Below are 26715 nucleotides of genomic sequence, written 5' to 3' on the forward strand. Positions count from 1 at the left end.
ATACTGGTTCTATATGATCTCTATTATTTCCCAATCCTGGGCACTTCTCAGCTTAAATCCCAAATTATATCTCAGTGAATTTACACCAGAAGGGAAAGGTGTGTCCATGTTAACATGATGCCATAACACTACTTATGGGGAAGGTGGGGTAGGGGCTATCTGGCCAGGATCTCTAAGCCAATTTTTAACGTGTTGTTTATAGCCCTTAAATCAAAGGACAGACAGAGATCTGTGACCTTTTCAGAGTGGAAACCATCATTTCATAAATAAACATAATCTTAATTGTATTTTAAAAATTAGATCACATTCAGAAACAGGATGGCCTGATGAAAGAAAGATGTACGAGGTACTAGAGGGTCTGCTCTGGAGTGGCTGTCTTTTCTTAGAATGGAGTGCAGAACCTGAGTGCAATTAATAATGAAAGTCTGGGAATGAATTTGAGAGGGCTTAGAAGTTAAACAGAGATGGTCCCAGTGACATCGACCTACAGAAACATCTCCATTTTAGTTCATAAGGAAGACAAGGTGGGTATTGTACCTTAGGTAAATAAACTAGCTTAGTTAGTTAACTACATCAATATCTATATTCTGAGGCTGAGAAGCTCACCTTTGTTTCTCTTCCGTATGAGAAAGAACAGTTTCAGATTTTCTAAATATCAGCAGACATAATTAAATTCACAGAACAGTTATCAAGATATTATTTTGTATTAGACATACTTCTAGGTGCTAGAACCAATACAACATGATTAAAATTCTAATGTTCTAGGTGGGAATCACTGAATTTTAAGTAACCTCAAAGATCAGACTTATTTAAGTATAGATGATGAACAAGGAGAGAGGAAATATGGGAGGCTATGACAATGAACTTAGACAAGTACATGGGATTTGAGAACTATTTGAAATCAATGGAAAGGGAAGTAGTATTTGTGTGACTACAAAGAGGCAGTGTAAGAAACAGTTTAGATAGTACAGCACAGTGCTAAGAGCATGACTAGGAGCCAGAAGGCTTGGATTTAATTCCTGGTTCTACTACTTTTAGCATAGAAACACTGCCAAGTCACATACCCTCTTTACCTCATTTTTTCCCATCTGTAAAGTGGGGATGATAATAGTACTTATCTCAAAGGACTGCTGAGAAGATTAAGAGTTAAAGTGTTTAGAACAGTGGCTTGTGGGGCGCCTGGGTGGCTCAGTCGTTAAGTGTCTGCCTTCGGCTGAGGTCATGACCCCAGGGTCCTGGGATCGAGCCCCACATGGGGCTCCCTGCTCTGCAGGAAGCTTGCTTCTCCCTCTCCTACTCCCCCTGCTTGTGTTCCCTCTCTCGCTGTGTCTCTCTGTCAAATAAATCAATAAAATCTTTAAAAAAAAAAAAAAAGAACAGTGGCTTGTATATAATATGCCCTATTCATAAGCGTTAGCCATTACATTTAGTAGTAATAATTACTTTTGTTAGTATTATTATAACTAGTGTTGCATTTAATCTGAATCATAAGTTAATAAGGCCAAATATTATTTCTGAATGGGGAAAGTGCTAATGTGTATTTTTCAATATTGCATTTTGTTAACTGTATTTTGTAACTGAAGGTCTAGAGGCAAATACTGTAACATACAAATGACCAATCCCTTCTCCAGGAATTTGTCACGAATAAACTAGATTCGAAGTAAGAAGGAAAAGTCACTGGAAGATACAGACAGAAAGGACACAGAAGAGAAATGAATGGAAATAAAACAGCATATCAGAGATTTCAGAAACATCAAGGCAAATTAAGTTTATATAAAAATCAAAGAATAAAACCACATTGAGAAGGTGGTTCTCATATGACAAATCTCAGAGATAATAATATGCAGGCTCTTCCATATTGTTTTGGAAAACAATGAGAGTATTAATTTGCTGTGTTCCAACCTTTTTGGGAGGAGATGTTGTACATTCAAGGTACTATTTCTATTATTATATTCCCTAACTTTATAACTTGAAAATGTTATTTGCATAAATAGAAGTTTTTAAAATTGAGGTGAAGTAAATAAAAGTCAATATAAAAGATCTGAATGAAAGATTTTGGAGATATTTTTCATTCTTTGTTGGAAAATTTAGCTGCAAATTTAAGTATGATGCAACCTATAGGACTTTCTCCGCTACTATGGCAGATTTCAAGAACTTTGTAAACAATGAGTAAACTGGACAAAATATATGAAACAACTATTTACAGACATTGGATAATTAGCAGCACAAAACTGTGATTCCTAAGAAAAGATAAACAAGTGGGGTGAGCCCTACAGTTACTTGAAGGTACATAAATTCAGGAATGTTAAGCAGGGAGGGGGAAATCAGGACAGTCTCATTGTGTTAAGGTGACAGAGATAAGAGTTCAGAAAGGCTGAGCCAATTAGAAGTTACAGGGCAGTAACAGAGGAAACACATAGAAATAGAGCTCTAAAGATCTACATGGAGTCTCCCTGAGTCTTTGCTGAATACTAAACCATATTTGTATAGTTTGAGCAACTGGAAAGCTACAGGCTAGAAAATTCACAGGCTTCACACAAGAAAGAGAGACTCTGGAGTTCTAACCAGCTTGAGTGGAAAAAATCCTCATTGTGTAGTAGGGTCATTCAGTAGAAACCTCAGAAAGGCCATGCCTTCGTACTAGTGTCAAACTCTACTAGGAAACGCTACTCAAGACTTCCCCTAATGAAGCGTAAGAAAAGCCTTGAAAAGATCAAGCTAGCAAGGTCAATTATCTGCCAGAACAAAGCTCAACACTCTTTATAAGAAAAAAACCAAAATCCAAACACTCAACAATATAAAAATCTACAATATCCAACATCCAATAAAAAATCATTATAAGGAGAAGCAGTATTCAATAGAAAGAGACCCAGAAATGCACAAGCATTGGGATCAGGAGAATATACTAATGTTAAGGACTTGAGGGAAAAATAAAAAAAGAACATGAGAAAAGATACAAAGAGATTTTAAAAAAACCGCAAAATGAACTTCTAGATTGAAAGAAAAAAAATGCTTCAATGAATTAACAGAAGATCAAAGAAGAAAAACAATCAGTAAACTTGAAGACAAAGCAGTAAAAACTGAAATGCACAGAGAAGAAAAAAGCTTTAAAAGATGAAAGAGTCTTAGTGACCTATGAGACAAAAAGCCATCTAACACAATTGTGATTAGGGTCAGAAGGCAGGGGATGAGAGAAATAATATTTGAAGAATTAGTGAGTGGACAAAACATTTTTTTCATTTTGATGGAAACTATAAATCCACAGATCAATGCTCAACCACCTCCAAGTAGGATAAATACAAGAAAAGCCACACCAAGATACACCATCATCAAACTGCCACAAAACCAGGCTAAAAATCTTAGACACAGATTTCTGTGTAGGGGGTTCAGCATCCCCAACTACCATGTTGTGCAGGGGTCAACTGTATTTGAAAGTCGCTAAGACAGTAGATCTTAAAAGTTCTTATCTCAAGGAAAAAATGGTTTTTTTGGTACTGGTTATAGATGTTAACTAGACTTGTGGTGATTTCACAGTGTATTAAATAAGTATTTGTACACCTGCAAATAATATAATATTATATATCAGTTATATTCAATATAAAAAAATTTTTAAATTCATTTTAAATAAGAAGTTAAAAAAACCCTCAAATCTATGCAAAGAATACAAAAAACTGGGAATGACAAATATGTGGATAAATGTTTTTACATGAATATAAATTTTTTATATTCTTTAAAAATTTTTTAAATAGACTATTAAAAGCAATATTAATTATAATAATAATAGCAATAATAATACATCACAGGGTTTTAAGATATATAGAAGGAAAATGTATGACAAAATAGCAAAAAGGTTGGGGGAGTTCACTGTTTTTAAGACTCATATAAAGTGGTATAATTTTATTTGAAAATAGACTGTATTTAATAAGATAAAGATGCATGTTATGAATCATAGAGAAACTTAGGAAAAAAATACAACAAAGAGGTACAACTAACAAGCCCAAAGAAGAGATAAAATGGAATGTTATAAATACTCAATCCAATAGACTGGAGGACAAAATCAACACAACCAACAAATGGCCAAAGAGTAATAAACCATACCAATGAATATATTTTTATAAAGGGTAGAAACACTTCAATTAAAAGTCAGAGATTGTTAGATTGGACAAAAAAGGAAAATCCAGCTATATGCTAACTATCATTTTAAATATAAAAACAAGGACACGTTAAAAGTCAAAGGTAGAAAAAGAAATACCTACTGAGCTATGCTTTAGAGACACTGGTCCTGGCTCCATAGATTCCTCTAGTCCTTTTCCTGTCTTCCTAATTGGTCCACTGCCCACTCCCAACAAATGAGGCAGCAGTGCACTTTCCATCATTTCTTAGCAGCTCAGATTGTAACATAGGCACTTCACTCTACCTGATCAAAGCTCTTTCAAAGATATGGTTTTACTTTTATTTTTCTCCTATCAATGTCTTTATTAATAGTTATATTATCTTTTCAAGTATTGTACATTTTTAAACCAATGAAATTACCTGCCAATTCTTCATGTTTCGATTCATACTCATGTTTATCTTCACTTAGTTCTACATTAGCTTGATAACTGAAAAAAAAAATTATTTATTTATTTAAAAGATTTTATTTATTTATTTGACAGAGAGAGACACAGCGAGAGAGGGAACACAAGCAGGGCGAATGAGAGAGGGAGAAGCAGGCTTCCTGCGGAGCAGGGAGCCCGATGCGGGGCTCAATCCCAGGACCCTGGGATCATGACCTGAGCCAAAGGCAGACGCTTAACAACTGAGCCACCCAGGTACCCCCAAATTTACTTAATTTAGTATTAAATGTTAATAATACATTTCCATGGATTCTTTTACATATATATTTTAAAAATCTCTAGCATTATACTTTTCTTCTCAAGTACTCTTATTTTAACAAAAACTAAAAATTTGGGAGTTACAAAGAAAATGTTTTGAAAATAAAGGATCCTCAAAGCCTAATTGAAGCTATCAAATTAACACAAAGAAAAAAATGCCATAACTTAACTTTATACACAAATACACGCAATTTTATACATAAGTGTGTGCATTTACATGTCTCAGGGCCCAGATATCCTTTCTACACTAAAGATTAGAAATTGACCACATGAGAACCAGTGAAGTCTACATGGAGGCCAGAAAAAATGTCAGGTTCAGCATTTACCTGTTAATAAGCAATTTAATCATGACATAGAGGGTGAATAGGAACCTTAAACCAATAAAAACTCAGAAAAGTAACAAAGGAGCTTGAGCAAATTTTAATTATATTGGATTAGTTCATATACTGCTTTCTTTCTTTTTTTTTTTTTTTTTTTTTTTTTTTTTTTTTTTTTTTTAAAGATTTTATTTATTTATTTGAGACAGAGAGAATGAGAGACAGAGAGCACGAGAGGGAGGAGGGTCAGAGGGAGAAGCAGACTCCCTGCTGAGCAGGAAGCCCGATGCGGGACTCGATCCCCGGACTCCGGGATCATGACCTGAGCCGAAGGCAGTCGCTTAACCAACTGAGCCACCCAGGCGCCCTATACTGCTTTCTTTCAAACCAAGGAATCCACCCTACTTTTTTCAGTCTATCAACCTTGTCTTTAGTGAGATTATCAGCAAATCAAGAAGCTGTGACTATAATAATAGCAGCAACAATATTCTATACACAATGTTATTTAGCACTCTGACTCGCCTGTCCTAAAGCAGAAATATCAGTAGTTAAGAATACTGTTAAGAAATAAAAAGGGGCACCTGGGTGGCCCTGTTATTAAGCGTCTGCCTTCAGCTCGGGTCATGATCCCAGGGTCCTGGGATCAAGCCCCGCATCAGGCTCCCTGCTCGGTGGGAAGCCTGCTTCTCCCTCTCCCACTCCCCCTGCTTGTGTTCCCTCTCTCGCTGTGTCTGTCAAATAAATAAATAAAATCTTTAAAAAAAAAAAAGAAATTTAAAAAGTTAAATATTACAAAGGGGCCAAAACTTGTAGCCAACTTGTGTATACTTAATCTGTGTTGTTACTATTGGGAGAGGCAATCGCCAAGGGCCCTGAGTGTCCCTGCATGTTCTTGTGGGGTATGCCAGGAATGCAAGGCACAAACCTCTCTCTCCTAGGTTATTTCCCAAGATTGTGTTTGCAGAGAGCAACCTTGAGAGATGAGACCGTATCTCCTTCCAGAAAAGAAGCAGGCTTATTTCCTCTTACTATAAAAGCAATGGATTCCCCAAGCTCAGTGCTCCTCTCCTATAAAGCAACCCACTGCCCATGCAGACAGCCATCATGGACCCTCCATGTTGCCTCCACAAGCTTTGTGGAGCATGGGGGAACTGAGGCAAATAAACATGAGACTCAGATATGGCTTTTATTGTGAGAAATAAAGTCCTTTGTTTCTGACCCAGGAATCTTGTGTCTACTATCTGCATCCATAAAACTGGCAGGGTAACTTGTTAGCTTACAAGCAGGGTAAAAATCTCAAACTCTATAAAATTCATGAAAGTGACTGCACTGCTTTATCCATGGTCTGTAAGAAACTAAGCATCCTAAGGAGACCAGGTACTCTAATAAGAGGTAATGATTCTCCTCACCCTTAATTTAATTATAGTTTGGTGTTCTTAAAATCTTGAAGTTGTAATCTGGCTTCCATTTATAATTTTATTTTTTTTATTTTTATTTTTTTAAGATTTTATTTATTTGACACAGAGAGAGAGAGAGAGATCACGAGTAGGCAGACAGGTGGGCAAAGGGAGAGGGAGAAGCAGACTCCCCACTGATCAGGGAGCCTGATGCGGGGCTCAATCCCAGGACGCTGGGATCATGACCTGAGCTGAAGGCAGCCGCTTAACGACTGAGCCACCCAGGTGTCCCTCCATTTATAATATATAATTTTAAAAGGTCAAAGGTCTACTGTACTTACAGAAGGCCAGCTCAGTCAACTAGTAGGATTTTCAGGATAAGTGAGGTTTCCTGATAATCATCAGGGTCAACCATATACAAAGGGAGGACGGAGACAAAACCTGTCTTGACTCCCTGGTTCACCCTTTCTTTTATTTTTTTCTCTGAGTTTATGACAGCTACCTGAACTCTCTTATTTACTTCATCTGTGGAAAATCACTTAAGAAGCTACTTTCCTAGTAAGGTCTTTTTGCAGTGCGCCATTAGTCTCAGTAGCATCGCACGCATGACATTTCAGATACCTGGATGCAGAGTGAGCTCTTAAACACAAATCAACATATTCCATTCATATATTAGGGAAACCAGGATCGAAAAAATGAACACAGAAAAGAGATAAAAATAAGGGAAGCCTGGGTAGCTCAGTCATTAAGCGTCTGCCTTCGGCTCAGGTCATGGTCCCAGGGTCCTGGGATCGGGCCCCGCATCGGGCTCCCTGCTCCTCAGGAAGCATGCTTCTCCCTCTCCACTCCCGCTTCCTGTGTTCCTGCTCTATCTCTCTCTCTCTAATAAATAAATTAAAAAAATATATATAGAAAAATACAGAAACCATTTAATGATTAGTTGATATTGTACATACATTACCTATGTAAACCTTTAAATTGTGTGGAGTCATTAGAATCCAGTTCCTTATTTAATCTTGAATAATCAATGGAAGATGTTAAGCCTTCCTCAAGCCTGGCAAAAAATTGCTCTTTTTCTTCTTGTTCTTCTAATGTGTCCAATCCCAATCCAAGAACACTATGATTGAGTTCAGAAACTACTATCTCTAAATGAAAAGGACAAATATACTTTATTAATATGCAGAATTTTGAATTTTGATAAAATTAATTTGAATGATGCATTTATTGATATTAGTAAAATTAAAAAAATTTAAAACATGCATCTCTCACCCACTACATATAGACTTGTATTCATAATCAGTATGTACGGTTATAAGGCTTCCCTCAAGATCTAATTCTAAACCTTCTAAGGAAGGTATTAAGAATGTCTACATGCTGGGGCGCCTAGGCGGCTCAGTTGATTGAGCGACTGCCTTCGGCTCAGGTCATGATCCTGGAGTCCCGGGATCGAGTCCCGCATCGGGCTCCCTGCTCGGCGAGGAGTCTGCTTCTCCCTCTAACCCTCCCCCCTCTCATGTACTCTCTCTCTCTCTCTCTCATTCTCGCTCTCTCAAATAAATAAATAAATCTTAAAAAAAAAAAAAAAGAATGTCTACATGCTTCAGTAAAGGAGGCTCCAAGATACAGGTTAGTTTTTGTAAAAATTTTAATTGAGTATAGTATAATTATAGTATTTAATTTAATTAAGCATAGTAATTAATCTGTCAACTTGTATCCCTCACGTTTCTTACCATTTGTTTCTAAGCTGTCAATACTTAAGATAGAGGTTCCACTGCTCTGAAGAAACTGAATCCTTTCAGCAGACTCCTCTTGTATTTCCATAATAGGCTGAGAAGGCCTCTTTGCTTTCAGATAGCTTACATTTGTTCCAAGCAGTCCTAGGGATGGGATTTAAGATATAGCTGGATATTTATGCTCAGAAAACTGTTCTGACCACTATGTATTAGCCAGTAATACTGTTATACTAACTTTTTTTCCATTATGCTAATTTTGTAGACAGTAGCTACAAAATAAATCTGGTCTATTAAATAAGAATCCATCAGACCTAAAATTCACAAAAGAAAAATTATAACACTATTTATTTGCATTGTATTTTATTAAATAATCTCAAAAGTTTACATGAGACAAAATTTTAAAAATTACTTTGAAGCACAATTATTTAATACAGTATACCATGCCACTTTGAAGAGTATCTTCTGCCTTATATGAAGGAAGAATAGGTGAACTAGAAAAGGGAAACAACTCCAGGTAGGGTGGAGACAAGGTACAAAGGGTCAGCAATGGGAGGGCAGGCAACACTGGAGGACGCAAAAAGACCAGTGAGGTTGAATCTAGAGAGTGAGGGTGAGTCCAGGTAGAAATGAGCCCAGAGCAGGAGTCAATGGTCAGACCAGGCCAGTACTCATAGCCATGGATAGCATTTTTCTCTTTATGCCAAAAACACTAGAAAACACTGAAAATGCTATGCAATATTCAAAATTTGTCATAATAGCATATATTTGTTATAAAAAAGTAAAAAACGGAGAAGTTATATAATTACATTGTGTATATATTAAGATTAGAAGAATATCATTTTGCTTAGAAGGAAGTCTTATTAAGAGGTCAAAAATTCTGGAAACAAGACAAAACCAGAGAGGGAGACAAACCATAAGAGACTTCTAATCTCAGGAAACAAAGTGAGGTTGCTGGAGTGGAGGGGGGTGGGAGGGATGGGGTGGCTGGGTGATGGACACTGGGGAGGGTGTGTGCTATGGTGAGCGCTGTGAATTGTGTAAGACTGATGAATCACAGACCTGTACCCCTGAAACAAATAATACATTATATGTTAATAAAAAAAAAGTCACAAATTCTGAACTGGAGGGTTCAGAGAAATAAGTCAATCAGAGAATGATAATCATCATATAGTTTCACTCATATGTGGAATATAAGAAATAATAGTACAGAGGATCATAGGGGAAAGGAGGGAAAACTGAATGGGAAGAAATCAGAGAGGGAGCCAAACCATGAGAGACTCTTGACTCTGGGAAACAAACTGAGGGTTGTGGAAAGGGAGGTGGGTGGGGGGATGGGGTAACTGGGTGATGGGCGTTAAAGAGGGCACATGATGTGATGAGCACTGCACGTTATACACAACTAATGAATCATTGAACACTACACCAAAAACTAATGATGTAATATATGTTGGCTAATTTAACTTAAATTAAAAAAAAAGTCAAGTTCTGACTTCAGTTTCCTAATTAGTATACTCCTGGAAAGGATTCCAATCTATTTTTTATGGCTTTGTGTGAATAATGGTTTTATAGATCAAATAATAACTTCCATGGTTGCAGAAAATCAAGAGACGTTATCTATAGACACTTCAAAAGAAAAAGGGTATGCCATGGTTGGGGTACTGTTGTGGTGCCTATGTGGGTCTCACCTTGGCTCTGAAGCTGGACTCAGGGATGTGACCCATACTAACTGAGCTTACAAGAGACTAATGACCAAAACCAATATCCAATTTAGTTATTCATAATGAAGAGTATGACCAGTAGAAGGATTAGATTGTTTCATCCTCTAGGCAGAACATTTCATCCTTATGGCAATTGAAAGAGAAAATTATAAGGTTGAAGTAGCTCAATGTCGATGTTTAATGATGTCTAAGATTGGGGCGCCTGGGTGGCTCAGTCGTTAAGCATCTGACTTTGGCTCAGGTCATGATCCCAGGGTTCTGGGATCCAGCCCCGCATCGGGCTCCCTGCTCAGCGGGAAGCCTGCTTCTTCCTCTCCCACTCCCCCTGCTTGTGTTCCCTCTCTCACTGTCTCTCTCTCTGTCAAAAAACAAAAAAATCTTAAAAAAAAAAAAAAGGTGTCTAAAATTGGTAATGCATTCCTCTCCTCAAGAGGGTGTTTACTTCCCCCTCAGAAGCTTCTACACTCTTGATGGCAGGAATCCTATTGTCTGTATACTAGTGCCTAGTATGCCCAACATAACATGAACTCAGAAATGTTTGTGATTGAACCAGGGACCAGGTTATGTTCTTGCGTGGAGAAACCCTCTCCTTAGTATTTAAATGGATATCGTCAAAGTTTACTTCTTAAATATCCTTCTTTGAATCTTTTACTAATCAAATCCATTCTGATTGACAAATTCTTTCTTAAAAATTAATACCTTTAGTCAGGTTACATTCAAGTGTTGGTCCAGGACCTAGGCTTTCCCTTTGGGATGAGTATGCACATTCCATCTCTGATTCATTACTTTCTAGAAAGAGACTTTAATGCTAATTCAGTCTCAAATCTTTGTGAACAATTCCAATGGTACTTCATCATGTAATATTCTTTTCAAGCACCAACAGGGAAAAGATTCTAAAAAAGAATTCTTTGCATGCAAACTTCAGCATTGTTATGTGGTTGGGGGATTTATGAAAAAATGCACTGAATTTTTCAGTAAGGCACTTCCTTATTTTAGTTTTAAGAACAGAGAAATGACTATCAAATTTACTCTAACATTCATTTATTAAATACATTTATTATTTATTTACTGTTGGGGTCAGGGGATACAAACAAAAAGAAGTGTTTCCTGCTCTCACAAAGCTCCCAACCTCAGGCATAGCCCTACAGGTAATGACTATCAGCACAATGTGTAAGTGCTACTGTGGTGTTCTGAAATCAAAACAAAGAAGAAAATAATTATGCTGGAAAGGGAGCTGGAAGAGTTAGGAAAGAAAGATGAGAAAAGGCATTCTAGTGGTGAGAAAGCATGAGCTAATGCACAGAGGCACAGAGTCAATGATGTTTCCAGGAGACAGGGAATAACTGAGTATGGCTGGGGCACAGGAAACTAGAAAGGAGGGTCCTCTTCAGATGATGCAGAGCCTTAGTGGGCACATTAAGGAATCTGGGCTTAATTTCATGGGGAAAAACAAAAGCTATGGGGCAAATTTCTCCCCTAGGATAGAAAAATCCTCTAAGTTTATAAAATGCTGCTTAATGATCCATAAATAGTACAAACATAGGTTAAGAGAAGTAGTCTGGGGTTCCTTATGGATACGGCAGTATCATATACAGCAGGTATACCAAAGCAAATACTCCAGAGAGTACTTTTCCATTTGTGAAGAGGTGACTAAGAACAGTTTGGGGAAAGGTATACACATATGTCAGGCAGGATCATTAATGAGTTCTTTACCATTAAGGCAATAAATTACTTTTTTTACTACTGTTATTAACAGACTGTGATACCAAAAATCTAAAGATTTGTTAAAATGTTCCCAATGTAATGGCATTAATACATTGTCCAAATATTTATTAAATCACCTTAAATCAATTTACCATTATACATGACAATGTAGAAATATACATGTATTATTCATCATCTTAACTTGAGTAAATATAAAATTATCCCAATGTAATATAACCTGATAATGCAGAAACATCATAGATTCTCAATTACATAATAAATATATAATAAAGTGAATATGAAAAGTCAAGCTTCAAAAAGTCACACTACTAGTATTATTTTCTTTATATAGGTATAGTCCAACAACAAAACCCCAAAATTAAAAGTCTTGACTGACACCTTGTGGTCAAATAATTTGGAATAAAAAAATCAGCAGTATTTACCACCATCTTCAAAATCATCTTCAGTTATCCACCATGGCACTGCATCTTTCTTTTTCACTTCTCTTTTAGGTTGTCTAGGTGTTTTATTTGAATTCTCAAAAGAATCATCTGAAAGCTAAATCAGATACAAGCTACTGAATTAAAACTCGAGAATCCCACATTCATCACTAAAAATGTTTCTTTTATTTTTTTCACAGTTCAGCTATCATGTACATAAAAAATATTCTCAGCAATATGTAAATTTGTACTTTTAAACATACATGGCTAAAATAACTTAAAAATCAAGCATACATCTCTGAACATCAATTTCATATCTAGAGTTAAATAAGTAAACTAACCAGGGAGAAAACATCAACGATAACAACAAAGAAATAAAGAAAACTTATCAAGAAACTTGATCAAGAAGGGGAAAAAAAGAATTATGCTATCCTCTTCTAGACAATCTCTAGGATCTAAGAATAAATAATGATTGAGCAAAAGTTACCCAGCATCACTCTCAAAGAGCACAAAATTCTAAGATGAACTGAATTTCAGGTGTTTACCAGAAAAATTAGTATTTTGTCACAATGATCAATAAACTTTTATTTGTCCTTTTCTACTCTTCAGGTCCAAATTTCAGTACAATCCTAAATCCCCTAGTCTAATCCTAATTGACCCATCGCCACCACTCTCAGTCAGTAACTTGGTCTCTCTCTTCACTGAGAAAATAAAGACCTTCAGTCAAAAACCACCCTCCTTTCCCTTACTCCACCATTACACTCACCCGTAAAGACACTGCTTTCCTCTCTCAGAAAAGAAATTCTTTCCTCCACACCAAGGAGAACTTGAAGAGGGGTCAATCACTTCCCACCTTTCTAGGTTCTTACTTCCTTGGTCATCCCATGTCATCTCCATATCTGCACTTCCTCCTCTCTCTCCCCTCCCTCCTTCCCTCAGGTTTAAACCAGCCCATCTCTGTAACCTCAGGCCAAAGCACAACTGTGAAATGGAAGAATGAACATTCAGTTCTATACCACCTTTTTTAAAAAAAAGCAAAGCAGGGAGCGCCTGGGTGGCTCAGTTGTTGAGTGTCTGCCTTTGGCTCAGGTCATGATCCCAGGGTCCTGGGATGGAGCCCGACAACGGCTCCCTGCTCAGCGGGAAGTCTGCTTCTCCCTCTCCCACTCCCCCTGCTTGTGTTCCCTCTCCCGCTGTGCCTCTGTCAAATAAATAAATAAAATCTTTAAAAAAAAATCAAAGCAAAACAAAACAAACAAGATCCTTATTCCTACCTCCCCTTTATTCTACCTATTACTTTTCTTTTACACACCATTTTCTTGAGTTTATTGCTCAACCCTTTAAAATCTGGTTCCCATCCCAAACAGCTCTCCTCCAGGTTGCAAAAGTCTCCTAAAAGCCACAAATAAAGGACCACTGCCTGATCACATCATGGAATTTGATACCAGTGACTGACTCTTCCTGAAACTCTGTATGTTTGATTTCACAGCATCACTTCCTCCAAATTATACTTCAGTTCTGTGACCTTTCCCACCCGTCTATTTTAATAAGTCTTGGTTCTTTTGCCCATTTCTTTACACTAGACTTCCCCAGGACTCTGTGCTTGTCCTTTTTATCTTCACTCTACACACTTCTCCTGGAGAAGAAACCAACATTTATTCCATGCCTGCTATATGTCAGGATATATAACCAGGTTATCTCAATCTTTAAGCAATTCAATCAAGATTTATTGATGGGGAAACAAGCTCAGGGAGGTTAAGCAACTTGCCCCACTTGCTACTGTTAGTAAGTGTTACAGACCTGGGATTCAAACCGAGGTCTGAGAACACCTGTCCACTTTCCACTATACTATGTAGTCCCCGAACTGGGACAATGTCACCAGGATGCCCTTTTAAACTTCCAAGATGACAATGCACAAATTTCCACCTGCCAACCAAACAACTCTATCTCAATGACTTAAAATAATGTCAATTTTAAAATGTTCAAAAAGAAATCATTGTCTTTCCTGACAATTAGGCAGGAAGAGGGGAAGAGGGAAGGAAAAGTATTCTTTGTCTGAACTGTAGTTCCATCACTTTCCACTCAGTCTCTAAACTTGATCATCACCTTGAAATGTTCCATTTCTCTCCTCCCTATATCTCACTGTTCACCAAATTCTGACAATCTGCCTTAGACTCAGTCTGTTCCTCGTAAGCCCCATGGCCAGATAAGAGTGTGGAAGGAATATAGGTTTCGGGGGCCAGACAGATCTGAGTTCAAATTTTAACTTCAAAATATACTAGTTGTTGCTTAGGGAAAATTATCCTCTCTTTTCAGCTTGTTCATCTGTTAAAAAATAGTCATAGTACCACTGACCTTGCAAGCTTATGACAAAGATCAGAAAATGAAATGCAGAGTGCTCACCCTATCATCTAATACATAGTAGGTAGTCTCACTTTTGATAATCTTCCACACTGCTTTCCAGATTCCTATCATTAAAAACAAAACACAAAAGCTGGTCCCCAGAGAATAACCGTACTCTGGTGAGCATATGGAGAAACTGGAATCCTTATATACTAATACACAGCTGGTGGGAATGTAAAATGGCACAGCTACTTTAGAAACAGTCTGGCCATTCCTCAAAAGGTTAAACATCGAGTTACCATATGACCCACGACTTCCACTACTAGGTATACACACAACAGAAATAAAACATACATCCACACAAAAACCTGTACATGACTTTCCATTGCAGCTTATTTATAAACGCCAAAAAGTGGAAAGAACTCAAATGTTCATCAACTGATGTGTGGATAAACAAACAAAATGTGGTAAACCCATACAATGGAATGTTATTCAGCTATAAAAAGCAATGAAGTACTGATAGATGCTACCAAATGGATGAACCTTGTTTCAACCTATGTTGAATGGAAGAAACCAGTCACAAAAGACCACATATTGTATGATTCCATGTCTATGAAATGTCTATAACAAGCATATATTCAGAGACAGAAAGTCTGGATTAGTGGTGCCAAAGGCTGGGAAGGGGGTAATTGCTAATGGGTACAGGGTTTCTTTTAAGGATGATAAAAGTGTTCTAAAAGTGATTGTGGTATTGGTTGCATTGCTGTGAACAAACTAAAAAACACTGAATTGTACACTTCACTTTTTTTTTTTAAGTAGGCTCCACGCTGAGCCTTCCCCCTCACCGCCAACATGAGCTCAAGACCTGAACTGAGATCAAAAGTCAGACGCTTAACCGACTGAGCCACCCAGGCACCCCTGAATTATAAACTTTAAATGGGTGAATTGTATGGTATATGATAACTCAATAAAGCTTTAGAAGAAAAAAAAAAAAAAAAAGCTGGTTTGCACCAATCTCCTTACAAACAGAGATAGGTAAGCCATATCACTGAACAAACTATTTGAACAGTAACTTAGCAAAATGATTAAAGAAGTTAGCATGACTCTAAAATCATGGTTTTCATTATTTAAAAAAACGAGATGCTGCCTTATCCAAATCTCTAGCATGAGAAAAAAGCTTTTACCAGTTGAGCCTGAATATGAGAGAAAGAGTGGGAGGGAGGGAGGGTGTTGAAAGGGAGCTAAATGAGGGGCAAAAGGAAAAAAAATTGGCCTGTACCGCTTTTCATCTTTTACAGTGAAAACAATTCCTATAAAGTTTAATTTTCAAAATGTACCCATATTTGAAATTTAAAAAATCAGTTTTCAAATGGGAAGTGAGATTCTTATCCTGAGTGTCTATTACATTCAGATAATCATTAGATGCTTTTTTATTTTTATTTATTTATTTTTTAAGATTTTATTTATTTGACAGACAGAGACACAGCAAGAGAGGGAACACAAGCAGGGGGAGTGGGAGAGGGAGAAGCAGGCTTCCTGCAGAGCAGGGAGCCCGATGCGGGGCTCAATCCCAGGACCCTCGGACCATGACCCGAGCCAAAGGCAGACGCTTAACGACTGAGCCACCCAGGTGCCCCTAGATGCTTTTTTAAATCCTTACAAACCTACAAAGTAAGCATTACTTTTTCCTGTTAATGAAACTGAGGTTTTCTACTACACCCTACATCTAAACTCCCTTTATGAACAAGAATGTTAGTATAATTGCTTAAAATGTGACTCCTGAATGCTCTACATGGCCTATTTATATTAAATACATCGGATATAGTGCGACCCTCTAATTTATTCATTCAGCCAGTATTTACTAAGCATCTATTAGGTACAACAGGTATAGCAGTGAACATATAGCTGTCACATCACGAATCACACATTCTTACAACGGGAGGCAGGAAACAGACCGACACAAGGAAAATAATGAATAGTGCCAAGTGCTACACAGAGAATTAAATATATGGTACACAAAGAAGTCACTTGCTGTTACTTTTTTACTACATTAACAGAAAAAATGTTAATTTCTGTGGTAGTGATAAATTTAAGATGAGATCGTTAACAATCAGGTGAAGAAAAGGGGAACAGAATTATTGGCAGAAGGAACAGCTCGTGCACAGCTCCTTATGTGAAATGAGCTTGGCATGTCTGAGGGAGAAAAAAGGCCACTAGAGCATAAGTAGATAAGGAGGAAAAGAGGTATAAAGTGAGTGAGGAAGACATGAGCAAAATCATCTAGGGCTTTGTAAACCATGGGAAGAAGTTTGGAGTTTATTCCGTTGGGGATGGGAAGCTAACAGAGTGTTTTACAAAGAAGAGGAACAATCTGATTCATGTTACAGATCACACTGGCTGCAGTTTGGTAAAGGAATGGGGGGACCGTATATGGGAACTGTTATAGTAGCCCAGGAGAGAAGATGGTGCCCTGGACTAGGATGGCAGCAGTGAACAGGAAGAGACCTAGGAAGAGGACAGATATATTCTGGAGGAAGAGTTGACAGAGCTTGGTGATGGACTTGTGAAAATGAATACAGGGGAAACCCCATTACTTAAAATACAATTGGGAGGTCGGAAGGGGGAGCTCTCACACCCTATCAATTTGTCATCAACTGCAGACTCCAACAAAGAAGTGTATCTTGCATTTTCCAACAGGAAGATGTTAATGTTACTACCCCAGCAGGAGGAAGAAAGGCTTCTCTTCATGCCCAGCAATAGCTCTGCCAATGAGAAACCATCACCATCCTGAACTCTTGCTTTCCTCTAATAGACTTTCATTCAAAGAAGCCCCTCCCAACTTCCTCCTTTTCTCTATAAAATAATGTTCCTCTCCTTTGATCTCAGGTCTTGCCTAGGGTTTTGCCATAGTTTGCATGTCCTGAACTGCAACTCTTTTGCCATTCCCAAATAAATGGTAAAATAACTGGCTGTTTCATCCTTGAGGTCGACATTACTTGGTGATGAGAAGTGGGATCCAGAGAAGACTCCAACAACTCTGAGGCTGGTGAGCAAACAGGTGCCTGCACCCACTGAGCCCAATGAGTTCACTGCTTTCTCCCTGAGCCTGGAGTTTGAAGGTAAGTCTCTCCTGGATCCAAGCTCTGCTCTCTTTGCGTTCTGAGCTCTCTTTCTGGCTTTATTCAGGATCTGTTTCCAAGCTTTATTCTTTCTATTTTTGTGAAGGCTTTGTCCCTTCTGGTGAGTACTCACGTGTTTTTCTGAACTTCTAGTATTGACTAACGGGATCCTAATCCTCAAACTCCTGGGACCCTGACGGCTGTTTAAAAACTCCGATCCCTCCTCACTCACATTGCTAATGAAACAGACCAACCTAGCTAAATTTAGAATTTCAATGACCACCATGGGGGAACTTTTGATCTCCTCAAACTTACTTTTCTCAAAACCAAATTAGAAGACCATACCTCTAAAATTAAACAAACTGAATGGAATCCCCGTTTTAATTGGTACCTGGAGGCTTCCCAACAAATTCAGGACTCCAAAACTGCCTCTCTGCAAAATACCATTTCTAAATTAACTGAGGCTACTTACTAAACCACTGCGAGAAGGCAGAAGGGCTTCCGAGTCCTCGCTCCCTTCTGGTATCCTTGGTCTCGGGACACGCAGCAGCCCGCACAATCGGGCCGTTCCTCCGCTGCCATCTCCCTACTTCCCTGCAGCGCCGTCCCCAGCCCCTCTCTACCCTTTCGCTTCCTCAGTCTAATCTCTCTGACTGTCCCTTCTTCTCCGAACCCCTCCCCGCGCTCTCTTCCTCTGAACCTATCAGAACCCGTCCCTTTATTAAGCCCTCTAAGGACCCAACTGCTAAACTCCTACCTTCTTATGTTCCCTGGACTAAAGCTGAACTACAGGCTACAGTCAAAAACGTTCCCAAAGTTACTGAGGATCCTCACAGATTTGTTGAGGAATTTAACACAGTTACTCAAACTTATCGACTAGGTTTCTCAGATTTATATTAATTAGTTCACACGCTTGTTGGTGAGGGTTAGGCCTAACACTGGATGAAACTGGTCTGACAGAAAAGTCCTGAAAGAGATTCAGAAAAATAGATCTCTGACTTTTGGCACAATGACAAAAGCTGTTCCTAAACCTGATGATTGGAACATCATTCAGGCTTACACAAACATCATTCAGGCTTGCACACACAAAAACCTGATGCACCTGCTTATGATTATTACAACTGACGTCAGATTATTTTTAAGGAAAACTCTGGTCTTCCTTTAGATGTCAAATCCACTCAGGTAGCCTTTAATTCTGTGTTCATTAACCAGCTAAACCGGATCTTTCCCTTCAAGTTAAAAGGACCAGGATGAAATGGGAGAAACTATGTCTGCCCCAGATTTAGTTAATTTAGCAAACCAGCTGGCCCACACCCTAGATGAGTGGACTAACAGTAACACCACTAAAATCCTTAAGTTTCATCTCCAACAAATGCAGGCCCCTAAACAAACCCCAAACCCTCCTGATCTCTGCCATTACTGCAAAAAACCAGGACACTGGAAAAAGGACTGTTACAAACTTAAGTGCTCCAGATGCCGTTCGGTCCTCTAAGCAATCTTTCCTATGTTTTCCTAATCCCCAGTGACTGGGCTCTGAGGAACTACAGGGGTTTGTCCCAATTCTTTCTCTCCATTGGTTTACACAAACAACCCTCCAGACTGGGAATGAATCTCTGTCTGTCCTCATCACCACCGGAGCTACGCCCTCGGTGTGCAACGGCACTGCTACAAAGCAGCCCCTGCTTCAGAGGAGCAAAGCCGTGCAAATAGTGAGGTTCCGATCTCTAAATCTAGTCCCTTTTGTTTAGGCCCTTCAAGAGATAGTCACCCTGGGCGCCTGGGTGGCTCAGTTGGTTAGGCAACTGCCTTTGGCTCAGGTCATGATCCTGGAGTCTCTGGATCGAGTCCCGCATCTGGCTCCCTGCTTGGCAGGGGGTCTGCTTTTCCCTCTGCCCTCTTCCCTCTCGTGCTCTGTGTCTCTCATTCTCTCTCTCTCAAATAAATAAATAAAATCTTTAAAAAAAAAAAAAAGAGATAGTCACCCTTTTTCCTTAATTCTCTCACCCAACTCACTTATTGGGCTGAGATTTCTTAGAAAAAATATCATGCTGGAATTTCTTTTTTCAAAAAGGGGGAAGTAATTCCTAGAATTTGATAGAAGCAACCAAAATAGCAACCAAGTGATACTTCAGCATCTTTTACTTGCTCGTCTCCGACAGCACTGGAGCGAATTCTAAGGACACTAACCATTTGTCCCTATTGGATCAGTTACCATCTTCCTTATGGATAAAATCCTCAACTGACTTTGGCAGAATACACAAAGCACCTCCTACTAAGATTCAAACAGATCCCTCAAAATATCTCCCCAGAATGAATCAATACCCTATAAAGAAAGAAGCCCTTCAAGGCATCCAGCCCATAATAGAAGATGATAAGGCTCAGTCAGGGGCGCATTATCACCTGCACTAGTCCTTGTAACACCCTTATCTCACCTGTAAGAAAACCCAGTGGCTGAGGATGGAAGTTCGTCCAGGACTTCCCAGCAATAAATAACGTTTTCCTTTGGCACACTGCTCTTCCTAACCCCAACATGCTACTAGCATCTATTCCTACTGAATCCAAAGATCCTACTGATCTTTGTGGTGCATTCCTTAGTATTCCAGTTGATAAGGCTAGCCAATATCTTTCTGCCTTAACTTGGGAAAGAAAACAATATATTTGAAAGTAATGCCTCAGGGTTTTACTAAGAGTCTTACTTCTTCCAAACCTTTAAAGCTGACTCAGATGATATAAAGTTTTCTGGAGGCCCTACCTTGCTTGTTACAATATGTAGATGACTTGCTTCTCTCCTCCCTTTCCCAAGCCTCTTCACAGGAGGACAGCATGTAGCTGTTAAAACTTTTAGCCTTAAAGGGACATAAAGTTTCCAAGGACAAAACTGCAGTTTGCTCAAACTCAGGTTCTATATTTAAGGCACCTGATCTTGGAATGGGGGTTGGTTTGTTCATTCATTCACTCATTCATACATTTACTTATTAAGTATGCTCCACGCCTAGCATGTAGCCCAATGCGGGGCTTGTACCCACAACCCCAAGATCCAGACCTGAGCCAAGATCAAGAGTTGCTCAACCAACTAAGCCACCCAGGTGCCCCAGAACAGGGGTTCATTTAGACATAGTTAGGCTTTGTGGTATCCTGAACTTCCCCAAACCTAAAACTAAGTGCCAATCACAAGGTTTTCTTAGGGTAGGGGACTACTGTCAAAACTTGGACTCCAAACTTCTCTCTTATCGCCCAACCCTTGTATGTTTTACCTAAACACAACAAACTGGACCCTATTATTTCGGAAGATCGGAATGACATAGCCTTCGGGGCCTTAAAGAACATCTTAATAAGGCTTCCTTCCTTTGGACATACTAATTATCCGCTCCTCAATACCCTTTTTGTATATGAGAGGAAGGCTACGCCCTTGGAGAACTCACCCCAAAATCAGGAAACTGTTATCGACCCACAGGATATTATAGCCAACAACTGTACCCTGTGGCCCGAGGATAGCCCCCTTGCCTCAGAGCCATTCCTGCCACTGCCCTTTTGGATAAGGCCACTGAAGAAATAATCATGGGATCCCCTTGAACCATCCTTGTGCCCCATGCAGTAGAAGCTCCTCTGAATTCCCGTCACACTCAACACCTGTTGGCCAGTCATCTTACCTCCTCTGAAATCCTCCTGTTAGTTGCTCCTCATATAACTCTTCCTCACTGTAATAACCTTGACCCTGCTATTCTCTCTTTCACCACTCTGATAAACCCCTCACCACTGCTTGATGCTGACAGATCACCTTCTGACTGCCCATGACAATTTACAGATAACTCTAACCAATGCAGATTTGTCATAGCTTACTGATGGGTCTTACTTAAAGGACAAAAACGGTACTGTCTTGGCTATGCTACTGCAAATTCCTTTTGAAATCATCCAGGCAGAACTTCTACCTTTGGCTACTTTGACCCATCAGGCTGAATTATATGCTCGTGCTCGGGCTGGTACCTTTGCCAAGGGTAAAACTGCAAACATCTATACTGACAGTCGGTATGCCCTTTGGTCAGCTCATGACTTTGGGATGTTATAGAAACAGCAAGGTTTCCTTACTTCTAATGGGAATAAAATTACAAATGGTTCTTATGTCCAAAATTCATTAGATGTCAAACTTTTGCCAACTGCCCTGGCTATTATTAAGACCCCTATGCATTCCAGACTTGACTCCCTGGAGGCCAAAGGAAACTACCTTGTTGATGTTTCCATTAAAAACACTGCTCTTAAAGGAACCAATAGCCAAACCTCTGTCATGGTCCAAAAGAATGTTGCCTCAAATGATAACCTAGAAAAACTGACAAGAGATGTCCAACAATTGGCCCCAGAGAGAGAAAAACAATATTGGAAATCAAATAATTGTTGGTTTGATTAAAAAGAACTCTAGCTTGAGAGAAATAACAATCCAGTCCTGCCAGAGTCTCGAAAATCTCATTACTAACCACTGCACATGCATTAATTATGGCTCTACCGATAAGATGATAGCTTTAATGAATCAATTCCGGTAGAGAAATATTAAGAAGCCCACAAAAGTGCCTACTTTGCTTGCCCCACCTGTCCAAAATACAATTTGGGAAACCCATCCACACCACACCCTGGCATCTTAAATTGCCCAAGGGATCATTCAAAGTTTGGCAAATGGATTTTATTCCACTCCCCCTGTCTTGTGGATATATGTTTTGGTCATGGTTTCTTTTCTCACTGATCTGAAGCTTTTCCTTGCAGATGGGGTATGGCCTTTTCTGTAGCTAAAATCCTATTAGAAAAGATTACTCCTACCTGAGGAAGCCCTCTCGAGCGTCCCAGTGATCAGGGAATGGTCAAGTTCATCAATAAGGTCTATGCTGTTTGGCCGGTTCTACAGCACCATCACTGTGCTTACCACCTTCAATCCTCAGGGCGAGTCACACTAACAGCACCATTAAGACTCAATTGGCAAAACTTGTGGAGACTCTTCGAGTAACCTGGCCAAAAGCACTGCAATTGGGTCCTGCTAGTATATGTGCTGCTGAAGCGAGCACACGATTGGGTCTTTCTAAATCTGAGATCCACCACCCGCTTTGTAACTCATTAACTCTCACATGCTTTGAGGCAGTCACAGGGCGCCTGATGCACAGGGCTCCTGCCTCGTCTAATCCACTGCTGATAAAAGGAGATCTACTCGGATATTGTAAAGGCCTCATTGCTTCTGTTGAAATTAACCATGCTTTAGTAGAACTATCTTCACAGCACACTCCCGGGAGACAAAGGCCGTAAACATCACATCTTGCAACCCAGAGATTTTGTCTACTACAAAAGACACCTCAAAAAGTTCTCTCTTCACTCTTGTTGGAGGGGCCCTACCAGGTACTGTTTACCAACGCTTGTGCCACCAAATTTCAAGAAACACACTCCTGGATTCACGTGTCACATCTAAAGACCTGCACACCAACTGGTGACCTGAAAGTAGTTTCCAGGAATTAAAGCAGGCATCTGATAAAGATCACTTTCCCAAAATGACTGGATCAGGCTTATTCTTTGTCTCTCTTCCATGACAGATAATGCTCTTACCCGCATTTCCCAACTGCTGCAAAAGGGGGAACCTCTCTGATTGTGGGATTTGTCACCAGAAACCTCAATCTGTCCAGAGCAACAGGGATCCCTTAGTTCACCCTACAAGTAATTTTGCTGGAAGTCCAATTGCCGCTGCATGCCCAAACTGTTGCCCAGGCCTGTTTATAAAGTTAGAATATTAAATCCACACATACTTGTTCCCTGCCTCAATTCAACCCAACTCTAGGTGGGAGAAATGAGACCTCTTGAATGCATATGTAAAACACACTGTGGAACAGCCAATGTAAGTTGGACCATTTGTAAGCTGGCTGTCATACTCATATATTTAGAAGACTTTCAATAAGTGGTAACATGGTATTTGAGTCTTGGCTGAATAATGCCAATGCCTCTATACTGACAAATGTGTCCATAAATGCTAATGCTTATGAGGGAGCCCTATGTGTAGCTCCTGGCTACTCTTCTGTATGTGGAGGTTTTGGTAATGGCCCCTATGCTTGAGCAGTTCATTGCCTTGATGGCTGAAGGATAAAAGGACAATGTGCTCTTGCTGTGTTCACTGTCCTATTTATGCTTCATAATGAACTAGCAGCTTCCTACCGGTCTATATCACTAAACCTTCATGACCATCTTAAATGAGAACTTCCAGGAGACATACACAACTCCAGGTTTGCCTCCATAGAGAGAGCCTTTCTCCCTTCAGAGTAAGTACTAATAGACACAGAAGTTTTTCCCTAAACTTAGGAGGGCTGGTCAGTTCTACAGCTAAAGCAACACCAGCCCAACAATGATTATTCGGCTCACTGGCTGAAGTAGTTTTGGACACTCACATAGCTCTGCGTTACTTACCTGCTGAGCAAGGAGGCATCTGCGCGGTAGCAGACACCACCTACTGCACATAGATGAACTCTTCTGGAAAAGTAGAAACTCAATTGCACAGAACTAGGGGACAAGCACATAGACTGTAACAAATTTCACATGACTCTCAATGATCTGTTGTTCAGTTGGCTTTCTTCAGGCCTAGGGTCATGGTTTAGAACCATCATACAATTTAGAATTGTCATGCTGCTTTTAGTTACATTTTGTATAATAATTTTTAAGTTTTGCACCTGTTGCTTGTCAAACTTTTATAGAAACCATGGAACCAATAAGGTGATGCTAGCTCAACATTTCAAGATGATCTCCAACACGTACGACCTCAACAAGATACAGACTTTGGAAGGGAAATGCCTGAGAGTTTTCCTTCCTCAGTTTCTGTTACTCAAATATGGTCCAAAATGGGTTCTAACCGCTATACACTTTCTCTCTGACGTGGGATCTGACATCCAGGAAAGCTCCTTCCTGGCAGTGAGACACAGACGACCCAACTCTTGGTCAGCAATGCTTCTGAGGAAAGACTTGGATCAAAAGGGAGAAATGTCAAACTAAATAAAGGAAACTAAATTTAAGATACAAAGAGGAGGCCAGAAGGGGGAGCTCTCATGCCCTATCTATCAACTCATCATCCACTGCAGAACCCAACAGTAAGAAGTGGGACCTTGCATTTTCCAGCAGGGGGAAGAATGAATTTCTCCAAGCCAAGCAACTAGCTCAGCCAGTAAGAAAATACCACAACTCTGCCAATGAGAAACTGTGACCACCCTGAGCTCTCTTTCCTACCATGGACTTTCATTCAAAGAAGCCCCTCCCAACTTTTCTCCTCATTTTCTCTATAAGGTAATGGTTCCTTCCTTTGGTCTCCGGACTTGCCTATGCTTTTGCCACAGCCTGCATGTTCTGAATCGCAGTTCCTCTGTCATTCCCAAATAAACACATTTTGCTGGTAAGATAACTGGCTGCTTTATTTTCAAGGTGGCCAAGCTGATGGCATATTAGAAGGGAAAGAGAGAATTGAAAGATGAATTTCTTGTGACACAAATTTACAATGTAGCTTTTAAAAGATAAACATACCTCTTTCATGAACTGTTCAAACTCTTCATCCAGCTCTTCTTTGGAATAGTGAGCCATAATCAAGAATTTTCACTTCCCAAAGTAAACATCCCAAAGTATTTATAACATTGGAAACACTAAATGACAAGAAATAAATATGCTTTGAGTAAATTCATATCACGTCATAAGAGCATCCAGACTTAAACCTCAGGCATTTCTCTTATGATTTAGTATATATGCACAATGACTGACCAATAACCGTGACAAAAGATTCCGAATTCATGAATAAAACTGCTTTGGAAAACCAGCTTTCACAGTCTGCACTGTACTTAGGGTCCAGAATTACATTTTCATTATTAACATCCAATTGTTGAAGGGTGGCCTCCACGATATTTCCTAAACCTACGGGGTGTATGTTATTTAATATCCCTGAAACAAATCAGGTCCTTTCAAGGAATCTTTCAAAAATTATAGTCCAAAAGGCCATTTCTTTTTTTGCAAAGCACGGGACAGAGTTTGTGCAGCCCTATCATTCGGTTGGTTATCAGTCCATATTAATAGTTTGCAAAATATACTGTTTCCGGATACAGACAAACTGCAATTCACTAAGATTAAAAATATACCTGAAATACAGTTAATGGAGTATACAAATCAGAACGAATTATGTTTCTTTTGGAGCCAGGGAAAGCCAACAAAACTATTCGTAAGTGACTTGTAACGCAAAGCTCTCCCCATCCCTCTAATGAACCCAAACAACTTCAGATCTGTTCCAGCTTCTGGACTATACCTACTTGAGGCTGCTCAAACCGCAGCTTCACTTTCCGGAGGCGGTGGAGGGGGGCTGTGTGTGTGGAGACTCCGCCCGGACAACATTTTTCCCAACCTGCAGAGTAACACCTCCCCGCCTCTTCAGCATTTCTGATCAGTTCAGGGTGTGTGCAGTTAAGGTCTTAGCCCCCAAGATCTTGGTCGGAGACGGATCCCATCAAAAGGGCTCGGCTTGGCGGGGTCCGGGCTCCAGGAAGCGCGGGTTCCAGAGTGGCGGAAGGACAAAGACGCACTTAAACGGAGTGTGGCAGGCGCAGGGAGTGACCCGGGAAACTAAAGCCCTGAGAGCGGGTCTGAGGACAGTTTCGGCCAGGGTCAACCGAGTGGGAAGCCTCACCTACCTCCGCCTCTGAATTCCGCGCTATCCCGAAGGTCTGCGGGAGCCCAACAGTTACCAGGGTAACATACTCCAGCCGCCTGGCTCCCAAGTCACCTGACCCGGACTGGTCACGTGGCTTGTGGAGGCCCCCCCCTTCCCCCCCCGCCCCGCAACGGGACCGTGGTTAGTGTCTTTTTTCCTGTACAAGAAGGTGACGATTGCTGCGGCTCAGAATAATTTGGAGGGTAAGAGCCGTCGCTGCTGCACCAGGAGAGACTCCACAGCTTCCTCTGCGCTCCTTGGAAAAGTGGATTGAGCGAGCGGGACTCGAGAGCCGGAACACAGGCATGCTGGGTGTTGTAGGCCCAGCCCGTGGCTTCCTGGGAAATGTAGTTTAGCTTCCTTAGTCCTTGTATT

The 26715-nt window shown here is 39.9% G+C and overlaps 1 protein-coding gene across 6 annotated transcripts in view; it reads right to left on the minus strand.

The window, feature by feature from the left end:
- CEP162 (centrosomal protein 162) overlaps window positions 1–26435 on the minus strand; it is a 108509-nt gene extending 82074 nt beyond the window's left edge. For 2 of the 6 annotated variants that reach the window (XM_064597823.1, XM_064597821.1), the window contains exons 1-6: window positions 25943–26410; window positions 25173–25288; window positions 12187–12301; window positions 8319–8465; window positions 7550–7733; window positions 4534–4601 (exon numbers count right to left, since the gene is read on the minus strand). In XM_064597823.1, coding sequence (XP_064453893.1) covers window positions 4534–4601; window positions 7550–7733; window positions 8319–8465; window positions 12187–12301; window positions 25173–25229 — 571 coding nt within the window. In that variant the 5' untranslated portion in view covers window positions 25230–25288; window positions 25943–26410. Of the gene's footprint in view, window positions 1–4533; window positions 4602–7549; window positions 7734–8318; window positions 8466–12186; window positions 12302–25172; window positions 25289–25942 lie in introns of all 6 variants that reach the window. The other 4 variants (XM_054505457.2, XM_045867186.3, XM_064597822.1 and 1 more) reach the window with 3 other exon arrangements.
- Between the last annotated feature and the right edge of the window lie 280 nt (window positions 26436–26715).

The sequence above is a fragment of the Mirounga angustirostris genome, unplaced genomic scaffold, assembly GCF_029215605.1.
Source record: "Mirounga angustirostris isolate CCGP_5_RB_7025 unplaced genomic scaffold, mMirAng1.0.hap1 SCAF_8, whole genome shotgun sequence".
Taxonomy (NCBI): Eukaryota; Metazoa; Chordata; class Mammalia; order Carnivora; family Phocidae; genus Mirounga; species Mirounga angustirostris.